Here is a 24050-nt window from a genome sequence, read left to right as displayed (position 1 = left end):
GCATGGTTTCAGATCCATACTTAGGGCTATAAAAAGGATGGAGTAAGCAAGAAATCAGAGAATACTTTCCTATAGTTCAGCCTTTAGCTAACTGAGGCAGCATGGAGGCAGCCTCTGTGGGGAGAAAGACTATCCACCCAGACATATCAAAAGCTGTTTCATCCTTTAATATACCACAGCTAATCACAACTTAAGGTGACCCACATTCCTGGTGAAATAGAAGTAGACTTCTCTGACTAATTTTTACATGATTCAGGTAGGGTCAGGATTCCTTTTGCTCAAGAGTGCAGTCCTGGCTATCATTCCCACCTGCACAGCACAACACAGAGCCCAAGGACTCCATGGACTCACTTTCAAACCACAGGACAAAGGCTTAAGCTCTGAGACTCCAGTTTTAAGAGTGTTGTAACTGTAAAGCATGGACATGATGCTGGGAATCACTGGGCCTGATATAAATGTCACAAAGAGTGTAGGGTAGCTGTCCTCCTACAACCCTATGCCTACACTTGCTTCACAGGCACTGGAGAGAAATGGAAATAGAGTTCAACATATATGACATGTCAAAACAGTATCTTCGTCGTATTGGAAGAAAATCAAATTTGGGAATCAATGCATTTTTTTTTTATTTTCCATACAACAGATTAAACCTGTATACTGAACCAAAAGAATAAGAGTCGGAAAAAAAATGCTCTGAACTAAAAAAAATGTAAATGCTTTGAATATATTTGAAAATAGACTCTTGCCAGACTATCTCACCTTGGGAGATGAAAACAAATGTCTAGAATGATGAATTCCCTCACAAATGACAGAAAACAAGAATCTGAATCTCTCAGTACAGAAATCCAGCAGCTAGTAATAAACAGGACATTAACACTGTACTAGTCCAACCAAGCACACGTATGACAGATTAGGAGAGACAAGCAGTATCAGTCACACTACTCTGACTGTCCAAATCCTACAAAGTACAAGCATAATCTTGTCCTTCTAGTGGGGAAGCATGCACTGGGGAAAGGGTGACAGACAGCCTCACATCCTTACTTATTCACATGTGGATTAAATTCAGTGCATGTACAGAAAAACAAAACCATACTACCAATGTTGAACTATGCTTGAACCATTTGTTTTCATAAAGACCAAAGATATGCAGGAAACATTCGTTGGTTCTTCAGGAGTTTAGTTCAAAATGAGTCTATAATAATAATAACAACTATACTTTTCATAACTGAGCATTAGTAGAAGAGCTTACAATGATCCCAAGATTCAAGCAGACATAATTACGTCTGCAGAAGAGCAGTATAATTGAGAACAGTGTATTGTGCCATCAAGAGCTAACTGTGTTACCTACTGATGAAATCTGCAGCTCTGGGAGGAGTGAGAGGAGCATGAAGCTGAGAATTAGCCAAAGCATGTGGGTGAAGCAGAGAGACAATGACAGAGAGAGGAGAGAGACAATGATGGCTAACTAAGGTATGGCAGGGGAGGAAAGAAGAAGATACCTGTAGGCAGCACTAGGTGAGGAGAACTTTTCACTTTCTTCACAGGGATTATTTTAACGGCAGAAATAGAACGTGTACATAAAGGGACGTCAACAGCTGCAAACACAAAAGTGTAAATGGCACATCCAAAAAGGAAAGAACAGAGTTTGGGAAGCATGCCACAAAATTTTCTAACACACTTGGAGACACAATTGCTGGAAATTTCAAATACAAAAGCAGTCTAGAGAGCAATGATGCAACTGTTAAAAATATCCCTTCATTTGCCCTAATTCAGGATGTGTCTGTTTTATGCAGCATATAGAACTGCTTACTGAATGGACTAATGCTGACTGCCACTATGCTGCAGGCAAAAAGAATCTGGAAGCATTAGTTTTTAGAAGCCATCAAAAATTTTTAGTGTAATCACTTAACTGAGGTACACTACATGCAAAAATAAAAATGTTAAGTAAAACATTAATATGGTTCAGTAAAAACAAAGTGGAAAAAACAACCTAATACTGAAAGGTTGAGAGAAGAATGTTAAACTAGCCACATTACATGAATTCTGAATTTCATGGCTAGTTTTTTACAAGTTCAACAACAGAAGGAAGTGAAATAATCTTGAAAAAGGTCCCATGCTAAAGGGTAGCATTCATATAGACATGTCAGAAAAAAAAATCCACCCATATAAACAGTAAATTGAAGAGATTTCTACCTGACTTCAGCAGGTAGCACACTAATTATACTATATGTGGTAACACTGGGGAAAACCATATGTAGCACTATGCAAAATTCTAGCAATTGTTACAAAGCTGTTCAAATCAACGGGTACAAAGAGGGGTCCTTGTGAAAAAGGCAGAACTATTCAGAGGTGAAGTTCAACAGGAGCTGCCAAAATAAAGATCTTGTATATCATGACTCTACCAGAATAATTTAGGTAGTGTTCTCGATTTCTGCAGAGCCAGAATTTTCTTCCATAAAACCTATTTCCTGTCTGTATTAGCTGGAAAATGATAGATGTCACATTCCACGCCATCTCTCTCATGCCTGCAAAATCAGGAGTAAGAGGACCCACATTTCTAACATTTCACAGACTAACCCTGAGCACTGGGCCAGCTTGAGGGAGACATTGACAGCAGGGTGGTGTGTACACCCCCTCTTGTGGCAGATCTTTCTGATACCCGGCAACACCGGAAAGCACAGATTTCACAACCTAGAAAAGGAGTTCCAAGCAACAAAAGCCTGGCCAAAGAGCCTGACAGACTTTTTTCAAAACTCATAAAATCATTAGTTTTTAATTTGATAGGATTGTTAAAATTTTTTTTTATAAAATAGGAACCCAAATCAAACCATGTTTTCCGTACTTCTTCCTGAGTAGAGACCCTGTGAATATAACAGATCCCAAATCAAACAGCCTGTGGCTTAGGAAACAATCCTGATTCTGTTCTGCTTTGAAACAGACTGAATTCATCCATCCACAATGCAGTCAAAATACTAACCACTAGAAAAAGGCATCAAAGGAAAAGAAAGGAAATTAAACCAATAGAAAAATCAACCCATACCCACATACTTCCTGCCAAAACAGACACAGTCACTCTACAAAACTGAATGCTATAAAGCACACTGCAAACGTGCTGATTTTAACATGAAGACTGGTTTGTTTCGATTTTTTTTCATCACATAAATGGTTGGCTCCTGCCTTTTAATCCCAGACTCAAACCTTCACCTGTCCCTGAAGTGAACACAGTTCACACACAGGCACCACAAGCCCAGGCTGTCTCAGCTCACTGAGCCACCGATTCGCAGGTGCTCACAAGTAGTGTACAGCTCTCCTCAAAACAGCACTACAAACACACAAAGAGGCAAGTCCAGCCTGCCACTTTAAAGAGACAAAGAACACTTGTTGAGCTAAGAAATGCTGCTACTAGCACGGTGCAGTACAAGGCTTTTCTTGTGTCAGTCGCCAAGTGAACTCAATTTGGAAGCCCCCACTATAGTGAATTTCTGGGAAAATCAAGCACATCACCAGCTAACATGCAGGAGGAGCTGTGGAGGTGTCTCTGGAGATTTTAACCCACCTTTTTCTTGTCCATTGCTGCTCAGCCCATTGACAACAGTTTTTGCAACATCAATTTCTTCATGTTCTAAAAGAGAAATGAAGAAGTGGTTTTCAATAAAGATTTTTGCAAGTCCACAAGGTCTTCAGCTGACACGAATAAAACTGGCTCTTGTAAATTCAGGGAAACATAGGAGACAGTGTAAGAAGGAAGCTCCAAAGGTCACCTAAAGCCCTATTTCTGAACCATGAATGAAACAAATTTACCTCTGTCACCCCTGACAAATGTTTGCCTAACGAGTTCTTACAAACTTCCAGCACCACCCTAATACAACCTGTTCCTTGTAAGGTTATCAGTGCTTACACTGAATTCCCAGGTCGTGTTTTTCTGGACTCTCTTCAAATAGTTCACATTTTTTTCAAAATGTTGTGCCAAAACCAGGACATGATACCCCAGCTGAGACATGCTAAGATGCTAAAATTAAGTGGGAATATCATTCTACAGATCTTACACATGGCACTTCAAGTCTGGCATCTGCTTTATTTTTCACTCTGATTTAGCCTGTTACCCAGACAAGCCCAGAAGTTTTCCTCTTCCCAACCAGCTCCCATTTCCTGCTCCCTTGTTTTTCTTTGAACAGCTGATTTTTTCTATCCAAATGTCAAACTACGTTTTCATCTCTACTAAAATACATCAAATTCATATAATTTTTTCAGGTTATCAGCAATTTTGAATTCTTATATTCCACACTGAAATAAGCTAAAAGGGCCTACATTCAGTTCAAGATGCTTCTAGCTACTTTTTGGGCCAAAATTCAAGCAATAAATGTGAATAATTGCATCAGAAACAGACAGGAATATTACTAGTAATAAAAAGGCAAGCCAATGAGTGCAAGTAGAAAATAACACAGAGACTTACCAGAGCTCATTGTGGCAGAGGGACTTGCCTTTTTCACTTCTGGATTTTGTTTATGTCTGTTTAAAGTGAAAGGCAGAATGATTACATTATGTTTCATGTCTGCCCAGACAGCACTGGACACAATGCTGAACATTCAACACAAGAGTCAAGGTAACAGTCATAGTTTCTTAATGCCAAGTGGACTCATGTTAAGCACCAGACACATTTTTTGCTGATAATGATCAGAAATTAAATATTATTTCTACCCAATACAACCACTGCTTCCAGACTTTAAGTCTAATCTTCATATGAAAGTGAAAGATAGTAATTTAAATCTAAGAGTCTATAAAGGGCAAAGTGCAAGTCTAACTGGTTTCTAATATATAAAATGTGAATCACCTTTTAAAAGAATTTTTAAAAAAAATCAAAGCGACACTAAAAGCTTTAAACTAAAATCTTCAAATTAGAGCATTCCCATATTTCAAGGCAATCTGCTGCTCCTATCAAAGCTAGTCTATCCTTTGAAAGATGTAATAATGGAGAAGAGATGCACTTGTTAAAATGCATATTATAACTTCCACAGCAATCATTTCCAGCTGTGCAATGCTGCTGATATTTTCAGGATCAGACTCCTGTAAGTGAAACATGAAAGCTGGAAGCTTATTCTCCTGGTACCAAAGGCAGTGAAATGGCCAAGCCCAGAGAAAAAATACCAGATGGGATCAGAAGAAAGAGTCAGGACAATTGTGAGGCCTATCTGTCCTCACTCCTGTGGGGACTTGATACCTGCAGCAAACAGGTTTCAATGTCACAGATGTTGGTTTGAATAACCAAAGAGCATTTTTACAATAAAAAAAGGTGTGTGTTTGACAAGATCTCTCAACTCTCTAAAGGTCCTAGGTTGAATTTAAAGTCCTTTAATTTTGTGTTCCAATCTCCACCTCTTCCCCCTACCAAAAAGTTAGCCCCAAAGAAAGTGGGATCAAGTGTAGCTCCAGACCAATTAATGGCTTTCATGACACAAACAGAAATATCCATCTGAAATCACAAAATCATGCAAAACCAAGAACCCCAATCTGAGAAGTATAGGAAAAATTGCTTGGGGAAACAAGGAACTAAACAACACAGTTGGAAATACTTTTTCTTTTACATGAACTGGAGGCAGCAGTGGGACATTGAAAGAGGTGAATATTCCCTTCAGGGAATTGAATTTGTTCTCCTGCCACAAGCATCCCCTTTCTTAATCAGCATTTGCTTCATGCCAGCCAGAATATAATGAGCATGTTCAACAGACACTCAAAAGGAAAGAAAACCCAACAAGCAAGTATAGTAACAGATGAGTCTATAAAATGAGACAATATCTGGGCTCCTCAGCAAGCCCCCCTAGGAACAGCTGCCAACACTTAATTGTTTAAACATTTCCTTCACTAAAATACTCACATAAGATATACATTGTGGGTTCATGAAGGCTCAGCAGGATTCAGCCTAGCACCAAGCTGATCTTGGTAAAATCCAATATAATGTGGGGGGTGTAGTATAAAACCAGTCAACAACAAAAAATGAGTCCAACTTGATAGGCTGGCTGTCTGATTTTGCCTGCCCATACAGTATCTGCTTTTTGTTTCTACCATTTCATATTAGAAGTGAGTCCCTGAAATAGTAATAGTTGACACAGCCTGAAAATGTAGATGAACATACTTAGTAATAATGGTCCTTCTGATCTCCATACATTTCCATTCCAGAAAAATGCCTTAGTTCAAGCAAATCAAAGAGAAACAGTCTAAAATTACATTATCCAGCTTAAGGAGATTTGTAGCAGTATCATGCTCTTCTAGACATAGAAAAATGTTATATATTAAACTCACTGGGATAAATACCAGTTCTTCCACAGGGCCAGGAGAAAACCACAAGAAGGGGCAATACTGCAGTAAATCTCAACTCAGCTTTAGGATCAACCCCTCTCTGAAGCTGAGGAGGTTGCTGATACCCAGATGTTTTAACTCAGCACTGGCTCTCCCCACGGGCTTCATGCAAGTCAACACAAAATTTCTTCCACTCAGCCATTCCCAAGAGGTTGCAGTGCTTTCCTCTGGTATACAAGATTAAAAAGGAGTGGGAAGAAAAAAAATCAGTATATTACGTTTTCAGGAGAGGAAAGAGGATTTACTGGCTATAATGTCTGGGCAAAGGCAGGGTCCACTGCTGCTGCCATGCCAGAGCAACACTTCCCCTCCACATTGGCAGTATCTGATGTGACCACATGCTTCACCCTTTCAAAAAGTCTCATTTGTTCATAAACAGTGACATCACAACTGCCATGAAACTGATTTCAGTGATGTCTTTTTGATTCAAGTCTTAAAATTGCTTACAGTGTGAAGCACTGACCTTCACTGCATTAAGAAAACCATTTAGGAAAGAATTCACAAAAGAATTCACCAAAAAGAAGCATAATTATTTAGCATTAATAGATTAAATTACTTTTTACAAACAAGTGATTTGAGGGTAAAAATAAAGTGGTAGTTAAAGAAGATTGCTAAAATTAAATGGAAGATGTATACAAACTCATTAAATCTAGATTGGATCTGGAAAAATTACTTTTCCACATATCCCCACACTTACTAGCAATTATGGAATTCAATTAAAATAACAAGCATCCAGTGTTCACTTACTGTGAAACTAATCAGCTTCCTTCAAGCACTCAAACATGTGCTTAGTGCAAGTTCCCATACACAGAATGGATTCAGTGTGCTCAGGGTGAGAGTAACCAATCCTGAGTCTCTGCATTGGTCTAACTCCAGAAACTCCATTAACTCCATTTAAAAGTTGATTTTGATCAACTGAGAATCTGCACACAGATCTGCTCCATGCCAGCAGAAATAACTCCTGTTTAGATTGACAAAATTACGGTGCATGTTTGGAGTTGAGAACATGATTTGGCACCTTATTGCATCAGGGCTACAGAATTATTCTCTCTTCCATATCCTTGACCAAACCACATACTGAAGTCCCATTAGGCCTGTCTCAGTCCCAAAGCTGCTCTTGGGATCAGATGGGCAGTACAGCCAGATAACACATCTGGCTCCACGGTGCCAGTGCAGCCAAGTATTGGCCTGTAACAGCTGGGGAGGCACATGCTGTAAGCCAGTGTGCTATGCACGTTTGGATGGTATATCCTTAGGCAGATTAGTCCCTGCCAGGCTGGGCAGGCAGGCTGTCCCTGGAAACAGGTGGGAAATAATTTGCTGCTCCCAGTTCCCCTCAAGAACTTTCTGTAGACGTGGCCAAGCCATTCCTGTAGACACATGCAGTACTTTAGAAGGGAGCACTTCAAAGAGAACCAAGAATGAGGACCCTCATGTCAATGTTAAAATCTGAGAACTCCCTACTGCCAGATCAGGCAAACAAAAAAAGAAAAATACTTGAAAAAGTACTCCAAAGCAAAACACCCAAGTGTTTCCTTCGAGCTCCCTGCTCCAGCCAGCTAACCAGTGTGTCCTCGCCAGACTGGAGTTAGTGCCTTTCCTGAAATGTGACAGACATAGCAACAAAGGCTTCAAAGCTGCACACATGCAAAACACAATGAAAAGCAATGAATTCCTCAGGGCATAAGCCAGCAGTTGTAACCCTGAACATGCCAATGTCCATACGTAACATCCACCAACTCCTTGTCAGTTCGGTCCTACCTCTAGACAGATGTTTAACTTTTCCTTCCTCCCTTTCCCCCCCAGCACATTTCTCCAAGGCTGCAGTCCCTTCCCTACTTGGTGTGGAAAAGAGAGCAGTGCGTTCAGAAGCCTATTTAGGAGGAATGCAGATAAGTGGCAACCACTTCTGTACAGCCTGTCTGGATTATCTCACATGCTCTAAAGGTTTGAATACTCCCCCTACAAAGGCAGGGCTAACAAACAGCTCATTAATAGTTCTAAGCAAGGACACATGCTCTTAAGTCACTGGTATCTCAGCTAAGAGTTGCAGGCAGTGGTTATTTTTGATGTTCTAATGTGAGTGTGGGGAAAAATAACTTCCTTTCTTCCCTTGTTAGTACTGAGTGCTCCAGTGGCTCACATAGGATTTTAAAACAATTGCTAGACATGAGATAAACATTCAAAACTTATTGTGCTTATATATTTCTGAGATGTAGACTACTTCATTTTTCTCATTTTCAAGTTTTTTACATTTTCTAAGTTTTCTCGCTAAATACAAGAGCTTTAAGTGTTTTGTGACTGCATTTAAATGAAAAACTGTAAGCTTTCAGACTGAAAGAATGATTAGCAATCACAAAACTTACTTTTCACCTGTTCAGGTCTTACACATCACTTACAGCACTCATTTGCTTCACCCCAGCTCAGACATTTTTCCACAATGCCATCAGTGTCCCTGACCCAAATGCTCCTCTTCAACGAGCCATGTCAGCAATATGGAGTCCCAAATCTGGAAAGTGGGCAAAGAACTGCACTGCAGTGCCTCCCACCAGCAGGTTCCTCTGCTTAAAGGAATTTGCTGGAAAACACATCTCCTGTGCACTTCTCACCTTGCATGACATAAAATGTGACAAGAAAAAAAATAACTTTGAACAGAGCAGGCAGCTCAGGTTAACCTAGGCAATCAGCTCTCTCTTCAACTATCATTATTCTTTTATTCTGGAATACTGAAATATATTGTCTGTCATTTTTATTTTAAGGGTTAGAGAACATCATGTCATTCCTTCAGAAGACATTAAGCTCCTAAGAGCAAAAGTCATGAAAATACTATGAGTAAGCACACAGTGCACAGAGAATAATCATACCAATTCTGTACAAGACAACAGCTTCTACACATTCTTCAGCAAGTGTTAAGACAGCAGAGAGAGAGGACTGAAAGCTCACTAAATGAAACAAATGGTATGATTACACACCAGCTTGGATAAGGTGTTCTTATAAATAATGGAACTTACAGCTGTTACAATAAACAAACACAGCACATTTCAAATGCAGTACTGCTTCCTTTTTTTCTTTAAATATAGTGTCTGTCTGTTGCCTTCCAAATGAGCAAAATTAAGTTATCTGGGACAGAGGTGCCAGTTTTTGTGCAATATATGAGGAATGTGCCTCTCTTAATAATAGGAAATGTAAACTAGGAGATACAGCTTTAAGAATTCAGAGATACTTTTGAACTAAGTCATCAACTTCAGAGTAAACAAAGTTTACTGCAACCTGAGTTAACTCAGTTCAAGGTCGCCACTTGTGGAGCAGGGGGCAGAAAAGAATCTCCTGGGTCATCCAGCCTACTCCCATGCTATTGCAGGCAACTGTGTCATACAGCCCTGTGCAAGAACACTCCACATTCCAGCTTAAAACTGCTGAAGTTTCCCGCCTCCACTGCTCTTCCTGGAAGCCTGCTCCAGAACTCATTCCTCATATGGCATGAATGCTGTTTCTCATCTGCGACCTAAATTAAATTCATGAGCAGTTACAGCTAAATTGTTTTGCATCAACATAATTTTTCTGTTTAAGCAGGTCTTTCTCTTTGCACTCACCCCATCCATGCATTTTTAGAAATCAATTGCACCTCTGAGTCTTGATTTTGCAAGCCTTTAGACAAGCATTCCCAAAGAAATTGGCCGGCATGCTGTCACCCATCTCATTAAAATCTGGCGAATAGTGAAAGACTTTAAAAAGTCAACAGGCCAAAGTCTAAACTCAACTTCACAAAGGCAGCGAGCAAAGCCTACAGCTGAACAGCAAGGCTGAAAAGGTAAATCATCTCTTTTTGTCCATTCTAACTCTGACCTGTATACTAAAATGAATTCCACGATTAGTGCTAGTTCAGACAGTGATTTGATGTCTACAGGAACCCCCCTGCAAAGAAATAGACTGCAATAATTTCACACTAGCCACTAAACCTTCATGAAACAACACTGACTTATACCTGGAAGACTGCGTGCATGAAAGGTGGCCCCTGCTTGAGCCATCAATCTCCTGCTCTGCTGCAGACTCAGGGCTTGGAAAATGGCTGTACAGAAGGTTGTTTGGCTCACAGCATACTTGACATGCGGTTTTATCACCGGTTCCCTCTGGATAAGTAACTGCTCACGTCCCTGCCTTGCAGTCAAAAACATTTCTTCTCCTGCAATAGACTCTAAATACATTCTAACCGGGCTTTGACTTCCTCCTGAGTCTGTCGTGACTGCCCTCTGTCTTCAGTATTTGACGGCTGCGATATGGTGACAGCAGCCCTGGCTCACGTACCATGGGTGTCAGCTGAAGAAACAAATGCCTTTCTGCCACACCCATACGCCCAAGCAGCTCACATGAACATTTTGATACTTCAGAAGAAAAGCAAAATTTTCCAGGATATTTTAAATAAAGTCTCATCTCCATCTTAGCAGAAGACACAAAGCACAGCACTTGACAGCAGCAGAAGTTGAGATTTCTGTTCAGATTTATCTGCAATACGTATGATCACATCTCATAGATGGAAGCACTTTACAAACAAGCCGATGTACATCCTATAAAAGGAAGCTCACTGGGCACAGCTCTCAGGCTGCCAGCTCCGGGAAGGCTGTAAACAATCTAACAGCATACCACAACCCGGGACTGTTCAGGACACTTAACTGAGATTCACACAGGAATTGGCATAAGGAGCACACAACTACTGAAACTGGAATTTATTTACAGGTAAAGGTAATTCGTTCCATGACACCCGATTTACCTTTGTTGCAAAAGGAAAATCTTTCAATCTGCAATGACCGCACCTAGCCAAGAAGATGCTGGTTTTATACTTCAGCTGGAAGAAATGGAGGATTCATTGAGTTCAAGCTGTTGTGAGACTACTTGTAAGAGCTGTGCAGCTGGGCTGCTCTGGGTACTGCACCTAACTCTCTGCAGATCTCTGATATGGGGCCACTTGTGCTTCGGCAGAACAATTGCTGTAAATAAACAGACCCAAATTCCAGAAGCCCTAATTATGTATAACAATGAATCCATTCAGCTGACTGCAGGATTGAGGGACACAAACAATGCATTGCATTTACTACAGTGAATAGCATTCTATAAATACAAATCAATTAGATCATCTAAACAACATCCAGAAGCTTCTCTTGCACGATTTTGTGTAACAAAGACTAAAAAGGCTGTCTTCACCTCTATCACACACTCTCAAATGGTAAACTAGTAAATAAGAGGAAGTTGCATTAGGCAGAAATACTAATTAGAGAATGACTAGTGTCTCAAAGTTCAAATCCAGTTTACAAACATGTCACAAAGATTAGGGCAGAGAGAAGACTCTGATGAACCTTTGGCATATAAACCAGATACTGTAATGCTGCAGACCTCCTTATATCATTCCAGACACATCCTGAGATTCCCAGTTGTGTAAGGCAGAGGAATTGTGCAGGCCTGAATGAGTGCTCACTGTGGCAACCACACCAAATGTTAATTTTTAATTACAACCTCTTCTAGCATTAGCAGTCCAAACACTCACTAAGCAATAGCTAACACTTGTCAAGACATATAGGTGATAGTCTTATTTTACACCAAGATGGAAGATGTGGGCCTCTATCTTATACAACATCCACTACTAGCTGATCTGGCATAGTGTAACAGGGCCTTACAGGTATCAGTCTTACAGGTTGCTTTTTATAGTTTCAAAATAAGAAAAATCAGTTTGAGAGTTGGTCTCATTTACACACAACTGCAACAACCTCCAGAGAACCACACAGAGCTAAGTCTAACCAAAGCACATGGGGAGCCAGGCATACAATACTGCCAACACATCTCTGACAAGCCTAGTTGGAAGCAAGCTGAAATGAGACAGGGTCATTTTCTTTAGCTTTTTCCAACCTGGAAGCACTGCTATGCTAACAAAACTGCCAGGGGACTAATTCATCTGCCTGGATATCAGACACAAAATGGTCTCAACAAAACTCAGAAGGCTGGCCACTGTCACATAACCAAGGCCAGGCAGCACACTTGTGCCTGCCAGGGAATTCAGGCTGGAGCGCTGGCTTGCGAGTCCTGACGGACTGTGCTGCCTCTAGAGTCACCTAGATGCTAGAAGGAAGGACACAGTGACTGCTTCTCTACTCACTATTAAAAACACCCACAGAAAACCAAACTGATGGGTGAAGCAATAGTATGACATTCCATGTGTTTCCAGAAATATCAGACAGTTACATTCCAGAAGCCAGTCCTCATCTTTACTTCCCTCTGACTCCTCTAGCCTCAAGTGATAAATTCATATATTGCTGAGAACTCTCCATTCTCTTCACTTTCCTCTAAGTAACTGTCTCAGAATCTGCATTCAGGAAGTGCTTTCAATCTCTCCTTCCCACAAAAGTAATTAGGAGAAAGATCCAGTCACTAGGGTAAGGAGGCAAGGACATGCCCATTTCCCCTAATGAGACCACAATCCCATGTAATGACTACCTTGACATTGCCTCTTTTCAATCAGCAACTGGAAATACCTATCCAAATGAAAGCAGCATTCTGAAAATCAGTGTGCACTGCCCACCAGACCTACCCACTCATTGAATATTAGCATATGCCAAAGTCATATAAAGTCCTGGGAGTTCAGCTCACAGCAAGCCTAGCAGAGGTAGATGTGACTAACTGACTAAAAACCATACTGGTGTCCTTACCTCGATTCAGGCTTTTCAGTCAATGGAGCCATTTTCTTAGTCTCTTGATTTCACTCCATAAGAGGCACGAAAGAGTTAAGAAAACCATTCACTGGGATGCCCAGTCACTTGGCTGCTGAAGTGTAAGAAATTGGTGGAGGCATCTCTCTTTCTCTCTGGCACCCTTAAATATTTTGCTCCTCCCACTGCTGTGCTTTAATTAGCCAGCTGCTTCTTAGTCACCCCATCCTGTCACTAGGCTTGCTCACCAACAGCCACCCCCACCCAGCCTGCCTGTCACTCCCCTGCCACTGTCATCACCGAGGACACTGTCTCTTCCTGCAGCTCTGGAGCTGAAGAAGTGAAAGAGAAAAAGGTTGGAGGTGACACTCCAGGGTAGAATTGGTATGGGACGCATTTCAGAAGTGACAGAAAGACCTTGAAGGGATTAAACTAATGTTAAATTACAGGGAAAGTACTTGAAAAAGCACTTTTCTGATTTTTTAAATCAGGCAGCATCCACTTGCCAAGGAAATAAGATTTTCATTAGCACTGGACATGGCAGATCCTATTTCAGTGGCTAGGAGCTGAAGGAGCAGCTAAAGTTTCTGCTCTTGGCAGTCGAGATTTGTAGCATAAATACCTGACATGACACAAGGGCAAACTAACTGCTTGTATGGCTATGATGTATTATATGCCCACTCCATGAGCATTGTAACAGGCATCAAAGAAGCTTCTGAGCCATCAGCTGAACTGGGGTGTCCCTAGAGTGAAGTGTCCCACCACAGTGTGGCTTGGCAACCTAAAACTTGCCCTGGAGTGGAGGTGATGCCAGCTTGTAGGAGAGCAAGGGTGCACTCACACATCCCCAGGCCTGGGCAGCCCGTTGGCAAGGAAGGCAAACTGCAGCTGAGAACTGCCTTTCCTTCCACAGCCAATGTCTACAACACAAACAACTTCCAAAAACTTCAACTCAGACCTTGGAGGTTGGAGGTGGTAATTTAATAGTGGAAATAATTTGAAGGAGGCCCCCCTAAGCCTCTTGGCACTATCCTTTGTCCCCAGCACTGGATTCCATGAGTGACACTCCACCGCGTCTCTGTTTGCAGCCTGTCTCTGGATTTTGATTCCTCAAACACACACGTATGGGCATTGATCTGCTGCCAAACTTACAGACTGATAAAATGTACTGAAAATTATGACCAGATGAGCATCCCAGCATTCAAATGAGACCTAAAAAGCAACACAGATGGCAAGAGCTGCTGACTGCAGAAGGGCATAGAGCAAAGTTGACTTTGCAGGTCATAGCTTACATTACTGATTCTTTCAGCAAAATGCTAGTAAAGGACACAGAACAAAGGTCTCCAAATACCTACACATATAAACCCACACTGATGCTCTGATGCTGACTCAGGTTTGTCAGCAATACAAGCTCTCCTTTTTCCTCCCCGAAACATCCTTTAGCATCCAATACTTACCTCCCACCAAATGAAGCATTTCATTGTAAACCAAAATAGGCACAACTCTGACTTGGTATATGGGCTAAGGGGCCAAAAAGGGCTGGGAAATGGTGCTCTATTTTACTTCATTTAAGACCAATCCCAAATCTCAATGTGAACATGGTACTGGTAGCTCTAATTAGGGTAAACAAAGGGCTCTGGAGCCCACATTTACTACCATATCCCAAAGACTAATGTTGGGGAGCTTGTACCTGAGCTTTTGATTTCATCTACCACAGCAGATACCAGACACTATCAGCAAAATTCAGGCCTGGATCTAGGTTTAGAATCCAGTCCCTTTACATTTGAGGGGTGTTTGGTTTGGGTGGAGGAGGAAGGGGGTAATTTCAGACATCAGAATAAAGGGTGATAGAAAATAATATGTAGGTTTTGAGTGGTCAGATCCTACTCTGCTCTTTACAAAAAAATGCAAACCAAATCAACCAAACAAAAAACCCTAACCCCACGTGGCCCTCAAAAACAAACCAGAAAAGCCAACAAAAAACCCCACATTGTCCAAAGTAAGCTGTGCAGTCATTACCAGTTCAAATTATTTGAAACATACTTATTTACACAACACAAAACACAGTTTACACAGTATGCAACAGGAGATACACCTCACAACCCAAAGACAACCTCCTTGATCTCCTTCAAGTCTGTTGTGGAGCCTGAACATGAGAGCAGCTCAGTTGGAAGCCCTATTTGCTGTGTAGCAGAGGTTTATAAACAAGCCCCTGAAAGTTTGTCTTCAGGTAAGAAAAATGACTGTGATTAAAAACAAACATACTGTAAAAATAACAGCTAGTGAATGAAAGCATGGCACCCAAGGAGAGGCAAAGTAAGGAACATCCAGAAGTTGGCTCAGGTCCAAAGTTAGGATGGTCAGGTTACGATGGGGTTTGAAACATGCCTGGTGTTTGCAGAAACCAGCTTAGAGGATCTTCAAACAGCTTGGCAAGGAGGGAGGAGATTCTGTTACAGACTACCACTTGATTGGAAAACGGAATTTTCACAAAATTCCACTTGGGTCAAAAGCAGCAAGCTTTGACTAGCTGCAGAGCCACAGAGCTTGGTTGTTTCTAAAGTCAACCTTGACTGCAGGAAAAAAAGCTTTATGAAGTGTTGATGTTTTACCATCAACCCACTGTACTAATATAATGTGCACTGCAATTTTCCTGGCATCTGCTGCTGCACAATCTCTGCTGTGTTTTTCCCCATAATACCATGTCTTTGTGAAAGATAGCTTCACCGTGGTGGCTGAAGGAAATAGCAAAAAGGAACAAATTAATTTTCTCAACAAAGGAAGTCTTTGGCATAACAGAAGCAGACACTGGTTCTAGGATATTCTGGACGCCTGCTGTAGTAGCCACTGGACAGAGCAATTTTACCAGTTATAAACTACCCTGGAAAGTTTTGTTGCACAATCCATACATTTTTAAAATATTTTTGATAAATATCATACAGCTATACTAGTTCTTTTATGCCATCCTAATATGATATGGGACTAGGCTTTCCAGCTACCAGAAGAAGGCGGAAGTGCTGTGACATACAGTTTAGAAAAGGAGGTATTTTTGAGAGCTCTGGGAAATGCTAAACAAAAGCGATTGAAGTTACTTCATTCTGCAGATGGAGCAGGAAGGCAAGCAGACTTACATCATGCTAGTGCTTTTAGTTCAGTCCCAGGGTTTGAATTGCAAAACAAAACTCAGCCAAAATAACACGTTGCTGCCAGAGTTCCACCCAGCACTGTCAATGAGCACAAACTCATTCACCCAACATCCTCGCCCTGCTTTGTTACAAAACCACCAGGTCCTGGTTAGGATAGTATTACAGCACCCTCCCTGCTATAAAAGATGAGCCCTACTTGCCCCAAAGCTCCCAACATACGGATCCCCTTGACCTGAGCCTGAATTCTGCAGCTCAGTCCTGCCCAGCTGAAATCCAAGGGAAGCAGCACCACTGCAGAACCAAATACTGTCATCAGCAGTCCCTACAATCTGCCAGGCTGCTCCTTCCAACTCCACAAGGACTCGGGAAGTGCTTCCAGCTGAGTCTGCATGGCATGAGGGGTTCAGACTTTCAAGAGAGAATGAGCAAAATTCCTTGGAAAGATGATTTTGAACTTAATCTGTCAGTAGCATCAAGTCTTCAGGACAGAAGGGCCAGCAAGAGATCCTTGTAACAACAAGGTGTGTATTAATCTAGTGAGAGCACATAACCTGCTATAGAAAGAGAAGAAGAGAGAACACAAAACAAAGTGCTCAAGAATCTTCTAAAATGGCTGAGAAAAGCAAATGCAGAATTTGTCTTCCTTGCTGAAGACTGAAGAACTGGCCTAGTGTCCCTTTTGGCTGTTGAAAATAAGCTATAACGGAGACTAGTGATTCCTCATCTAAAACAGAATGAAATACCACCTGGTAGGAACACAGTTTACCTGCACTCAGAATCTACAGCATCTTAAGGCAAAGTTCAGTGAGAGGCATGGCACCTGCTGCTGTTGTCTTCTGACTGCAGAACTCCACGGGAGCTGGACAGACTCTCTTACACCAGCACAAGCTGGGAGTGATCAGCTGCTCAGCAGGCACCTGAGCAGCACTTTTTTTCCAGCTCCTACTGATCTGCTGACCTATTTTAACTCCCATGCATAAAATAAAATATAACCTTGCTCCTCTATCTAGAATAGTTGCTGACCCTGGTCAAAGCAATTCTGTGGAATTCAGAACCTGCTAACTGCAACACTATAGGGGCAATACTTGGGGCTCAGCTATGTTTACTCTAAGGAAAGTCCTAGGAAATGAATGGCAGTTACAGAATGCTAGTGACAAAGCATGCATCCTCACCTACACATAAGCATCTCCAGTCCTTTGTACCCTGTGCTGCCACATGCACTCAGCAAAATGGAAGCAAAACTTGCATGCTGGGAGTTGTGGCATATGTGCCAAACTGGGGTGTGGGACACAAGGATTATACTCAATGATCACTGCATTGCTTGTGGCAGGAGAACCCAGGCTTGTGTTCCTCGACTACAAAAGGACAAAGGCACTTCATAAGTTCAGTTTATGCCAGAGCTGTGCTTACTGACCATGAAGGTAACAGAATACACCCCAATCAATATTAAAAGCTTTTGTAAAGGCACCAGCTGTTCACCACTGCTCTTAAACTTCGTGCTGTAGAGCTTAAATTAACTTTAAGATACTGTCAGGAGAAAAACCACCCCCTATATGACACAGAAGGAGGCTGATTTTTGCAAAATTCTCTCACTTTTCTTTAGACCCAAAATACTCAGATATTAGCATAATCTCTGTGCCAGCACCTGAGTTTACTGCCTCTTCCAATAACAGCGATTTGCTAAGTTGCTGAGAGTAAAAAAGGAGATATGAGTGCAGTAAAGAAGGGAACTTGTAAAAGCAGAAAATTCAAACTATGATCTCTCTCTCTCCATCTCAGTATTTTCTTGCAATGCTTTTTCCTGTACCCTAAGTGCTAAAGACAAATGAATATCAAATCAGACTACCCACAGCTGATCTTCTGTTCTCCAGGAACACAGAACTACAGAGCCAAAAGAAGCAACATGTCTTCCAGTAGACAAGCCTGGGCATTCACAGAAACTAAGTCCCAGCAGTTCTGTCCAATGTATTTGCTGTGTGTGTCACTAATAAGCAAAAATCCAGCCCAAAACACCAGGCTGAGGAGAAATTTGGATTCTAACTTAGCCAGCTGGCTGGAATTATTAACCAGTTACATTTGTAACTATGAAAGCTGATGAGAGAGTAATCATATTTCACAGTTCACAGCCGAGAGTAATTTCCTTTAGGAGTTAATGATGGTTTAAATTTCCCCTTCTTTTTGATTTCTCTCCAATAAACTGTGACTGTCACAGAGTTTTGAAGGCCTTACTTTAAGTTTTCAAAGGGCAACACTTTGGTACAGGTGTATTGAGAGGAAAAGTGCTTGAACCTCTCCAAGGGGAAGAAGAGAAAATCTGATCTTCCCTCATCCCTCCACTCCCAAACACACAAACATTTCTTGTCACAGCAAAGAAACAGCAACTGGATGACTAAGCAATGATAATGACTTCTGCTCAGTGCACTGCTGGGCTCTGATTAGATTCTTCTTGGCCTCTAACCAGATTTAAAAAAAAAAGTGAAAAACAAAATGCCAAAGAAAACACATTGGCCGTTTAGAAAAGGCAGGACTGATCCTAATAGGATGAGTACAGTGCTCAGTTAAGATGCTCCAGGGTCATTGTCCAGAAAGACCAGATCCTTCACTTCAGTGACTTGGAATGAAGTAAACAAAGACATTGCCCATCAGGCCACGAGCAGCTCCCACGGCCCTTTGCATCAAAAGTTCCATAGCCCAAAAATACAGCTAAACAGGCCTTGGGGAACATCCACCTCTGGAAAGTCCGGGGGTGTTGAAATTTTCACATCCTAAACTAACTGCCCTGTGCCAAACAGGCAGGAGCTATGAATGTATGAGCAGATTGGGAAGACATTAAGGGAAACGTTTGAAACACAGACCCTTCCAGAATCTCTGCCTCATCGATGCTCCATCTGTTCCCAAAAATTCAATGGAAAAAATGAAAACTCCATTTTCCTGATTTCTTTAAACTCACTGTTACTGCTCTGGTTTCTGGCACAGTGCTGCATCATTAAACTTCTATTACAGTCTCTGATGGGCAGAGCCAGTGTGGAGGTGGTGTGACCAACCAGCTGGAACCAAAATTACATTCTGGGCAACACCTTCCTCTAGAAGACATTCTGCTCTGAGCCATAGGAAAGTTGTGAAAGAAAACTTGTTACACCTTACAGCAAGCAGTTTGTCAGAACAACATTCAGCACCCACTCGAAGCAACAAACTGCAGAACTGAGTAAGGCAGCAGCGATTGACCAGCAGGTTCTGGGAAAGCTGGCCATCAGTAAGAATATCTTTAGAGCAATTCTCCAACACATTCTCTGTGTGTACACTAAGGGCACTTGTTCTCAGTTATTGAGCCTTGGACCTACTGCAGCATTTTCCACGCTTTGACTCCCTTACCTATGACAACAAATGATTCAGTCAATATATATCCACTGTGCTTTCACAGATTAACTTTGTTTCCTGGTGCATTGGCTAGATATTTTCCTTCCCCTTCTGTGCCTTTGGTCCATCTTGACAGGCCTGGAACTGTTTGGCATTGCAGATCAATGCATACTGCATTGATGTATTATGCATTTTTCTCTCATATAAAAAAGTTAATGTAAAAAGGGCCATTTAGGGCTCCACCTAAGCTAGAATAAGTTGTTCTCCTTCGAAGTCCCATATGGGCTACTCAGGCCCTGGTACTCAATGCTATGAACTCCCTGAAGAACAGATGTGCTATGCCTTGATGCCACACGACAGCCAGTAGGACTGAGCAGGCATCATGAATAAGGGAAGAAAGAAATGCAGATGTCATCACTTGACTGATGACACAGGTCAGCCATAGCACAAGCATGAGGCACAGTGACTCCCAGGCATGCCTCTGAGAATCAAGGCTTCTTGGAGATGCTCTTTCTCCAGATCAATGACTGACTGCGTATTTCTGCCTGGAAGAGAACCAAGTACCACATTCTCTTCCTTCTAAAGCAGTCAAACTGAGGGGAGGGAGCTTCCATCCCTTTTGCAGCCAAAGTACAGGCTCATAATTAGGCTGGGTGTAAAACAGCCCATTGTTCCAGTTCAACAGTGGGGTCAATGTGATTTTGCTCATAAGGAAGTAGTAGGAGAATGACACAAAATTTGGCTTGATACATCCCAAAAGTTTCTCCAGCTTCGTCTCCAACAGCTTGAACTTTAATTCCTTAGAGAGAAGTAATTCATAAAAGACAGCACCATCAGCCTCTGCATGTTCAGCATACAAGAGACTGATGCAGCCTCATTGGAACAGTTGTTATCCCCAAAGGAGATGAACTTAAGCAACCCTTGAGAATCATAATGCCATATGGATGTGACTCTGGCATAGAGACAAACCCCAGATAAAGAAAGAAGCACCCAAAAAGAATTCTATGTGCCATTTCTGTAAAGCCAGAAATTCAGTCTTTGGTAACTGCTGTTTTGACCTCTGCCTTCCTGATCACAAACAGGCTCCCTAGAACAGTTGTCCTAAGGAGAAATTCCAAAATCCCACTACCTCCATCTGTTTCTAACCTGGAATAAGGCACAGAATATTTACTAGCACTAGCATCAAAATAAAGATAAAAGGATGTCACAAATGCAGATAATAAACAAGGAGGATGCAACAAATGCACATAGTAAATATTATGTCACAAACACAGATAGGAACACATCTGATGGTGGCAAAGGTGAATTTAATTCTTTCTGGGACTACTATGTTTTATCTAATGCATCCATGAGTCACCACAAAAGCAGTGTTTGGAGATTGTCTTTCAAGAACTGGAGCTTTTGACTGGCTCACATACCAAACAAAGGCTCAGTAATACAGTGGTACTCTTTCCATCATATAGCTTTCTGCTGCACAACCAAGGTGGGCTGCTGCTAGGATGAAAACTCCTTCACTGCAAGTGATAGAGACAAAAGTGATTTTGGTGCCTCAAGTCAGGATAAGGTCTCCCAGTGTAATTTTGGTGCCTCAAGTCAGGATAAAGTCACTCAGTAATATGCTCCTTCCCCTCACTTTCAGGCTACTCACACCAGTCAGCTGGATGAACTTTCAGGCCCAGCCTAGGACAGGATCTTCTGACAACAACTTGTACTCTGTCTTCTCTTCACATGCAACTGCTACATAACAGCTCATACCTGCAGAAGTCAAAGAGAAAGAAAATGCTTAGTGCCATTAGTCCTGCCGTTGAACACATCTACAGAGAGGGCTGTACCAAAGCAATAAGTCATTCATTGAAATAATGCTACTTTTAGATGTAACAATTACCTCTGCTTACCATGCAGGAAGCATAGCATAGTTAGTATAAACATCAGCCTGCCCAGATCCTCATCCTAGCATCCTCTGTGTGAGAACCAGTATTTATGGTTGTCTCCAGGGAAGGCTGAAACCACATCCGTTTTCCTGCATTTCTGTTAGAGATTCCCCCTCAAGCAGCAAGGAAAGCTGAATAGCACAAATATTCACCCCTCCTTCCAACCTACAGTCTGTTTACCAATGTAAATTGCTGTTGATTTCAGCTTCGTTTAGTATACTAGGTTGCAAAACACAAAAAGAAGTAAACACACATCTATGCTGCTATCTCTGATGTGTGAATAGGTTTGTCTGATACAGAGCCTGGGCTGGGAACAAGGGGAATCAACAACCATGAAATGTGACTCCCCACTGCCAGGAATAAAGAAGGAAGGGTAGGTAGTAAATGTAAATTAAGAAACATACACATTAGGTTGTCTTCAGACAAATTCCTTAGTTAGATACAGCTAGACAGACACAGAGGCAGAATTCACACAGAAAACTTTAATGGTTTTTTTGCATGCACTGATAGTTACTAAATGAAGTTATTTAACTCTAGTTCAATGTAAAGTCTAAATGCTAAGTCCTGACACAGATTTGATAGGCGGCTGTGCATCTTTATTGTTTCACTCAATAACATTAACAGCAGTCTGCTGTAGTGAAATGCCTTTGCAGTTTGACTTATAAGGTAAGTATTGACACCCTTCATCTTTAATCATGTCATTCATCAGGCTGAACTAGTCAGCCAGTCACCCTGAGCTCCTGCTGTACCGAGAGGGGTTCTTCCAGAGGGCAACACAACTTTTCTCTACATTACCTTCTTCATACTTCTCTGTATTCAAGAACTTTAGGAAGAGGTTGAGGACACCAACTAGTAAAGTTTGATGCCTTTGCTGGATGACTGAACAAATCCTCACGTGTTTTATTCAATCTGAGGGGAGTGAAGTCACATTTCTTTCAACAAGCAGTGCAGGACCAGGATCTCCAAGGGCCCTGTACTACCAGCCTGTCAGCTAGTAAGCCTCACCAGTTAGATATTCTCATGGCAGCACACATGGGGCAAAAACAAGACCAATGATATGATGTTTTTACAAGCCTCAAGACTTCTTTTAACACACATGAAGACCCCAAGTAATGAGCCTAGAAGAACCATGACAGTTTTTCAATAAAACTAGAATAGTCCTAGGAAAACACAAGCTGAAACAAATTAGTTTTCTGTTGAGGATGGTCTAATAGTTCTCTATCTCCAACAAGTAGAAAGGGATCAGTGAAAGGACACACATTTGAAAGGCCTATTGCTAGTACTGGAAAGAAAAGTTCCTATAAAGATGTCCAGAGTATGCAGCAAGAGAGAGTTAATATTCCAGTGGCAAGGTCAAGCCCTGGTTTTCCTGCAACACAAGAAGCTGTCCTGCTGGCATTTACTGCAGTTTGTTTGCTTTCCCAACCTGCCTTGTCCTTGTGAGTTGGCAAAATGCTGAAGCTGGCCAGAGTCCCAATTACCAAAAGCTGCCCAAAGCAGAGAACTGTTATCACATGGACTGAGAGCAAGACTGAGAGGGGGAGGAGAGAGTAAATGGCACAAAACCCAACGGATAGAAACTTCTCTGGTGCTCAGAATTGCTACAAGTAAGGTTCTATCCTGGCACATAGCCAGGGAGCTCAGCAAGTGAATACAGAGGAAGGTTATGACTGGTCTGTGCCCCAGTCTAGAAGTAACACCTAAACATTTAAACTTTCCCCTTGGAAATATGCCCCACTTTAGCTCCTGGAGGACCGTAAGAAGCTGTTTTTACTGAATAAAATCTATGCAGGACTCACAGAAAGATTCAGTTTAGAGAAAATTTATACCCACTGCTGTTGGAGTACTTCACTTTCTGTCAATGGCAGCAAAATTAGGGAGCTGGAAGTGTCAGAGAGAAAGGACACCATACCAAGAAGTTTTCAACATGTTTTAATTTTAATTCTGTTAGCAGTCAGCTGTGTTCTGGCTTTGTCTGTTTTTAAGAGTTTGATTTCCACTATAAAAGAAAAGTCTGATGAAAGTGTTTCTAATAATACAAAAGGTACTTGGATACTGCCTGCACAAGAAGCCAGTGACCAGCACCAGTGGTAACTGAGCTGCTCAGTGAGCTCCAAAAGCAACTTCCACATGAAAACTGAATGAATGCAGCAGGTGAGCAAATCAAACAAATGGAGAGAAAACAAAACAAAAAACAACCCACAAAACCAAATTAAAATCTCACCATACTGGTAATAAGAACATTTCCCTGCAGAGTTTAGAGTTTTTCCTTCTTTTTTTTTTTCCCTTTAATTTTTATAACTAAGGGATTTTCCCTAACTCCAGACACATCTTGGGTTTAAAGACAAATCACTGTGGCTTAGAGCAAACTGCAGATTGTGTAGTTCTGATGCATTGAGCAGCAGCCTCAGTCTGTCCTGGTATAAGAGGCTTTTCAGAATGACATGGGAAGGGAATAGCAGGAACACCATGGGCATGAGACAAAAGTAACAAGGTCTACAGTTTTACCAATGTTTCTGGAGGCTGTTTTATTCCATGCTAAGGACTGATACACTGGCTGACAATACTGT

The 24050-nt window shown here is 41.5% G+C and overlaps 1 protein-coding gene across 50 annotated transcripts in view; it reads right to left on the bottom strand.

The window, feature by feature from the left end:
* SORBS1 (sorbin and SH3 domain containing 1) overlaps nucleotides 1–24050 on the bottom strand; it is a 162720-nt gene that overhangs the window by 61408 nt on the left and 77262 nt on the right. For 29 of the 50 annotated variants that reach the window (XM_088168972.1, XM_088168987.1, XM_088168975.1 and 26 more), the window contains exons 1-4: nucleotides 13047–13211; nucleotides 4451–4506; nucleotides 3554–3619; nucleotides 1497–1592 (exon numbers count right to left, since the gene is read on the bottom strand). In XM_088168972.1, coding sequence (XP_088025098.1) covers nucleotides 1497–1592; nucleotides 3554–3619; nucleotides 4451–4506; nucleotides 13047–13078 — 250 coding nt within the window. In that variant the 5' untranslated portion in view covers nucleotides 13079–13211. Of the gene's footprint in view, nucleotides 1–1496; nucleotides 1593–3553; nucleotides 3620–4450; nucleotides 4507–13046; nucleotides 13215–21197; nucleotides 21305–24050 lie in introns of those variants that run through there. The other 21 variants (XM_088169013.1, XM_088168994.1, XM_088169010.1 and 18 more) reach the window with 7 other exon arrangements.

Source organism: Sturnus vulgaris, chromosome 8 (assembly GCF_052056855.1).
Source record: "Sturnus vulgaris isolate bStuVul1 chromosome 8, bStuVul1.hap1, whole genome shotgun sequence".
In the NCBI taxonomy this organism is placed as follows: Eukaryota; Metazoa; Chordata; class Aves; order Passeriformes; family Sturnidae; genus Sturnus; species Sturnus vulgaris.
This window is presented reverse-complemented; position numbering and strand designations above follow the sequence as displayed.